Source organism: Haematobia irritans, chromosome 2 (assembly GCF_050003625.1).
Source record: "Haematobia irritans isolate KBUSLIRL chromosome 2, ASM5000362v1, whole genome shotgun sequence".
Taxonomy (NCBI): Eukaryota; Metazoa; Arthropoda; class Insecta; order Diptera; family Muscidae; genus Haematobia; species Haematobia irritans.
The window spans coordinates 8,942,853-8,948,365 of record NC_134398.1 but is presented as its reverse complement, the minus strand read 5'-3'; the positions used below and the strand labels follow the sequence as shown (position 1 = coordinate 8,948,365).

The 5,513-nt window shown below is 35.1% G+C and overlaps 1 protein-coding gene across 1 annotated transcript; it reads right to left on the bottom strand.

Annotated features, from left to right (window-relative positions):
- Nucleotides 1–539: 539 nt before the first annotated feature.
- On the bottom strand, nt 540–3,934 carry LOC142223379 (coiled-coil domain-containing protein 43). The gene is made up of 3 exons (XM_075293263.1): nt 3,568–3,934; nt 3,282–3,500; nt 540–944 (listed from the first exon to the last, which is right to left on the bottom strand). Exons 1-3 carry the CDS (start codon nt 3,724–3,726, stop codon nt 675–677), a joined length of 648 nt encoding a protein of 215 aa, XP_075149378.1. The 5' UTR covers nt 3,727–3,934; the 3' UTR covers nt 540–674.
- Nucleotides 3,935–5,513: the final 1,579 nt, after the last annotated feature.

Sequence of the window (5,513 nt, the reverse complement as noted above, 5' to 3'; positions counted from 1 at the left end):
TACGTAAAAGTGGACCGATATGGCCCATTTTCAATACCATTTGACCCACATCAATAACAACTACTTGTGCCAAGTTTCAAGTCGATAGCTTGTTTCGTTCGGACGGACGGACGGACAACTCAGATCGACTCAGAATTTCACCACGACCCAGAATACATATACTTTATGGGGTCTTAGAGCAATATTTCGATGTGTTACAAACGGAATGACAAAGTTAATATACCCCCATCCTATGGTGGAGGGTATAAAAAATTGACTCCAATGAACTTCCTGTGCAGCTAAAATAAAGAACTTCTTTGGGAGTACATTTTTGGAAGTGCTTTTAAAGTTGTGCCGTTAGAAGAACTTCCACATTTTTTTTGCTGGTATACAAAAGAATTATTGACAGGAAGGAATTTATATGGGGAAAGTAGGTTTAAAGTTTAAATTGTGTCGAAATGCCGTCTTCGTCCAAACAGGGGTATTTCATTTCATTTATATATTTATTGAGTTCAAAAATTAATTTATTCCGCCCTGTGAAACCTTATATTCCCCTTCGATTTTTTATGTAACATCAATAATTTATTAAAAAAAGAACTTGTTTTTTATGTTCATTTAAATACAATCTACATGGTTATAGAATTTTTTTTTATGTAGGACAAAATAGGATATTTAATATCTTATATGCCCACATGCTACCGTTTACGCTCACCTTTAACAGTTTTACGTTTTTCTTTCTTCTCTTCACGCATTTGCTTTTGTTTCTCTCGATCTTCTTTGTCTTTTTGTTTTTTGGCAGCTGATTCGAGACGGGCTTGTTCACGTTTCTCCTTGAGAAGATTTTGAACATCAAGGGCATTGGTATTACGTTCTATACCGGTTAAACCGCCCCCACCACCACCACCATGCTTATTGTCCTCTTCATCGGATTGAGCTGGATCGTAATCATCATCGGATACTTCAGTCTGGAAAAAAGGCAATAGAGTGAGATGATAATTCTTATTCTTTAATAGTTTTTACAAATGGCAAATAATTTTATGTATTGTTCTTTTTTTGGTTGTGTAGATTTGATGATTTCAAATCTACACAACCACCACCCAGGTTGATATACATCATCTACAGAGCGAGATCCAGCGTTGCAAAAGAGAGCCTCTAGATCAAGCAGCGTACCAGGCAGGTTTGAACAGGATTCATGAGGATACTGTAGCTGAAGCGGTGAGAAGCTACATGGTGAGGGCCACACGACACGCGTCATTTTTTCTCTTGCCCTGCTAAACCAACCCGAATTACCACCAGATCACTCTGAACGCACCCCACCTTAGTCGCAGAGTTCCTCGATCTGGCCACAAGCTGAAGTACCAGAGCGTATAACACAAAAATGGATGAAATCACAATAAACTGTTACAACAACAACAAATCATCAAATCCAGATAGGTTTGATCTAGTAAATGAAAAAAGAGTTATAGAGTTTGCTAGATGATTACCATATAGTAGCGGTACCACTTTGATAATTTGTGAAATACTCAAAAACCGAGATGTCACTTATGAAAAGTTTTTAGTCCTGGTCAGGATCTTCGTTGTGAAAGAGGGTAACGATTACAACCACGGTTGACACAAAATTCTACCAAAAATGGTAGATTTTTTACTGTTTGGTAGATTGGTAGAATTGTTGGTGTTTTGGTAGATTTTTGCAAAACTTTCCCCTCCATCTAAGAGGTACTTGGGAGCCACCGTGGTGTAATGGTTAGCATGCCCGCCTTGCATACACAAGGTCGTGGGTTCGATTTCTGCTTTGACCGAACACCCAAAAGTTTTTCAGCAGTGGATTATCCCACCTCAGTAATGCTGGTGACATTTCTGAGGGCTTCAAAGCGAAGTGGTTTCACTGCACGCCGTTCGGCTATAAAAAGGAGGTTCTTTGTCATTAAGGTTAACATGGAATCGGGCAGCACTTAGTGATAAGAGAGAAGTTCACCACTGTAGTATCACAATGGACTGAATAGTCTAAGTGAGCCTGATACATCGGGCTGCCACCTAACCTAACCTAACCTAAGAGGTACTTCAATAACTCTTCCATAAAATCTATGTATGAAATTTGTTAACAATTTCAGTACGGAGAAATCAGGATATATAGAGCGAACAATAGGTTAAATCGTAATCACTCTCAAAATATTGAAAATTCCATAGAAACGCTAAAAAATCTAAATTTTTATATGAAAAACTTTCTGCACTCATATCTTTTAAACTAAGCATGTTACAGCGAAAAGTAAGTTATTACGTCACCACAGTCAAATTCTAAAAAAATCAAATTTGCATTTCATATTCGAAGCGAACGCTTTTGTTGGACAATGCCAACAGATGAATTTCCTTTACAAATTCAGCTGTTTTGGACATCCTAGACGAACTGAAGGATTCATTTCGGAAATTCAGCTGTTTTAGACATCCTAGACGAACCGAAGGATTCATTTCGGATATCGGATATTGGCTGTAAGAATCCTAGAACGAAAAGAAGGTTAACACGTGATCACCCACAAAAAATTGGAAATTCCATCCAAATCCAAAAAAAAAAAAATCAGGTTTTTGTATGAAAATCTTCTTTTGCTCATATCTCCTAAACTAATCGTCCTCAATATACATTTGGAATAATAAGTATGTTCAGAAGGCACTATTGTATTCCCGAAATTATTCATGCGTTTTTTGTATTATCGAATTATTAAGTCAATTTTAAAAAAATCTTAATTTTTGTTATAGTTCTGTGTTATACAGCCACAGACTATCGAAGTCTATTTGTACTAACTTTCCTGTAATAATGCAAGCTAAAACGACTTTTGAAACTTCGTCAATGCAAGGGTTATTTATGACAATATACGACAAGATAACATTTGTGATGAGGCTAATGGCTTATCGGACCACCCACGTATTGTTATTGACAACTATTGAGAGGCTTGGTTTTTGATCACTTTCCGTACGAAATGTTTTATGAAATGCCTTTGAAATTGGTTACTTAAGAAAGAGGGTAAGATGATTTTCGATTCTCTAAACCTTCCTATCCTTCCGACAAGGTTTAGATTGGTTGCAGATTGTTATAATGAGTTTTATCTTCTATGATTAAACCTTTTGGCAGTGCTGACTACATACAGGACATTTCACCCTAGTGAAACGTCTCTACAAGTTATGCCCAAAATTGCCTGAAATGGTTAAGTGTTCTGATTCTCTTGGAAGGAGTTCCGTCAGAATCTACCGTTTCGATACTTGTCCTTAGTGTTGCAAAGATGTAGCCTTTAAATGGTCTTCATACACACCTGTGAATATTGAGCCAAAATTTGTTCTCGTATCTTCCTTTCTTCTTCCGTATACTGGCGTTCTTTGACCACTGCCTGAACTTTTGTAGTTTCTAATAGTTTGGCCAATTGTGCATCCACATCAAGTTTGGCACCTTTGTTGGCAGTTTCATCTTCTTTTGGAGCACATGCATTCCATTTATCCAAAATTGTTTCTATAAGCTCGGTAATGTTATCAGTCTGTCCAAACAACAACAAACAAGTTGAGATGATTGGATGCTACTAAAGTTTCGCCATAAACACTCACCAATATCTCACCAAGTATACCTTCCAAAGCTTCCTTCTTCTCTTCGAGACTATCATCATCTTCAAGTATACCCGTTATATAGGAGCCAAATACAGTTTCGTCTGTATTCAATTCCTTTAATTTTTGATTGAGCCATTTGGTAAATTCGGTGGGGGCCATTGAATACCTAAGCGATGGCTAAATGTATGAGTATTCAATTTATGGGGATTTTAGGACTTCTGTATTCCTTGGAAAAGAGAAACCAACGAGCTGCAATAGGCTCGTTGATATCATAAATTGATAAATCCAAAAAAAAATGAACACCAATTTCGGTATTTTTAGAGATTGGACATGTGTCAGTTGAAGGTGGTGTTGTTGGTGTTGAAACAGCTGTTGACACTTGTTTCAGTGTTGGTAAGTGAGTGGTTTGCCATGGTAGTGTACAAAACTATGTAGAGATGTCGTTTTTCTATTGAAATAATCGTTGCGCACAACATTACGTTCACAATGGGCAAGAAATTTTAATTTTTAATAGTTAAACCCCTTTACAAATGGAAAACAAAACATTGTAACATAGCCACCGTGGTGCAATGGTTAGCATGCCCGCATTTCATACACAAGGTCGTGGGTTCGATTCCTGCTTCAACAGAACACCAAAAAATTTTTTAGCGGTGGATTATCCCACCTCAGTAATGCTGGTGACATTTTTGAGGGTTTCAAAGATTCTCTAAGTGGTTTCACTGCAATGTGGCACGCCGTTCAGACTCGGCTATAAAAAGGCCCCTTGTCATAGAGCTTAACATGGAATCGGGCAGCACGCAGTGATAAGAGAGAAATTCACCAATATGGTACCACAATGGACTGAATAGTATAATGCGCTTTACAGATTATCAGTTATTCCGGACGGAATGTCGGTGTTTGTAAAGAATCTTACGGTGTGTCGGATCGATACGACTTGTCGGCGATGACTAAATAATCGGTAAATGTGTTCGATCCCATAAACATGCAGCAGTATCGATAATGCCCGCGGACTTAACTTATAATGTTCACAATATATGGGATATGTTCGACACAATCGCTATCGTCCGGAATAACTGATAATCTGTAAGCCCCTGTAAACAAAAACCGACATTCCGTCCGGAATAACTGATATCTGTAGAGCGCATAAGAAGATGTCGAGCATGATGTGAACGTAGCATTAAGCGATAGTGTGAACGTAATATAAAAGCAAACTTTATTCGATTTACGGCTACGGCCGTATATATACCCCTCATTTTCTATAGAAATAAAATTTTGACAAAATTTTTGATAGAAATAAAATTTTGACAAAATTTTCTATAGAAATAAAATTTTAACAAAATTTTCTATAGAAATGAAATTTTGAAAAAAATTCCAATAGAAATAAAATTTTGACAGATTATTTTATAGAAATAAAAAAATTTTGACAAAATTTTCTATAGAAATAAAATTTTGACAAAATTTTCTATAGAAATGAAATTTTGACAAAATTTCCTATAGAAATAAAATTTTGACAAAATTTTCTATAGAAATGAAATGTTGACAAATTTTCCTATAGAAATGAAATTTTGACAATATTTCCTATAGAAATAAAATTTTGAGAACATTTTCTATAGAAATAAAATTTTGACAAAATTTTTCTATGGAAATGAAATGTTGGCAAATTTTCCTATAGAAATGAAATTTTGACAAAATTTCCTATAGAAATACAATTTTGAGAACATTTACTATAGAAATAAAATTTTGACAAAATTTTCTATAGAAATACAATTTTCACAAAATTGTCTATAGAAATAAAATTTTGACAAAATTTTCTATAGAAATAAAATTTTGACAAAATTTTCTATAGAAATAAAATTTTGACAACATTTTGTATAGAAATAAAATTTTGACAACATTTTCTATAGAAATAAAATTTTGACAAAATTTTTGATAGAAATAAAATTTTG

What these genes read in the sequence shown, in the direction of transcription:
- LOC142223379 (XM_075293263.1), bottom strand. Translation starts at nt 3,726, where the DNA reads ATGGCCCCCACCGAATTTACCAAATGGCTCAATCAAAAATTAAAGGAA. An exon ending in GTATACTTGGTGAGATATTG is followed by an intron (nt 3,501 to 3,567) that starts GTGAGTGTTTAT and finishes TTGTTTGGACAG; the next exon opens with ACTGATAACATTACCGAGCT. An exon ending in TTTTGGCTCAATATTCACAG is followed by an intron (nt 945 to 3,281) that starts GTGTGTATGAAG and finishes CCTTTTTTCCAG; the next exon opens with ACTGAAGTATCCGATGATGA.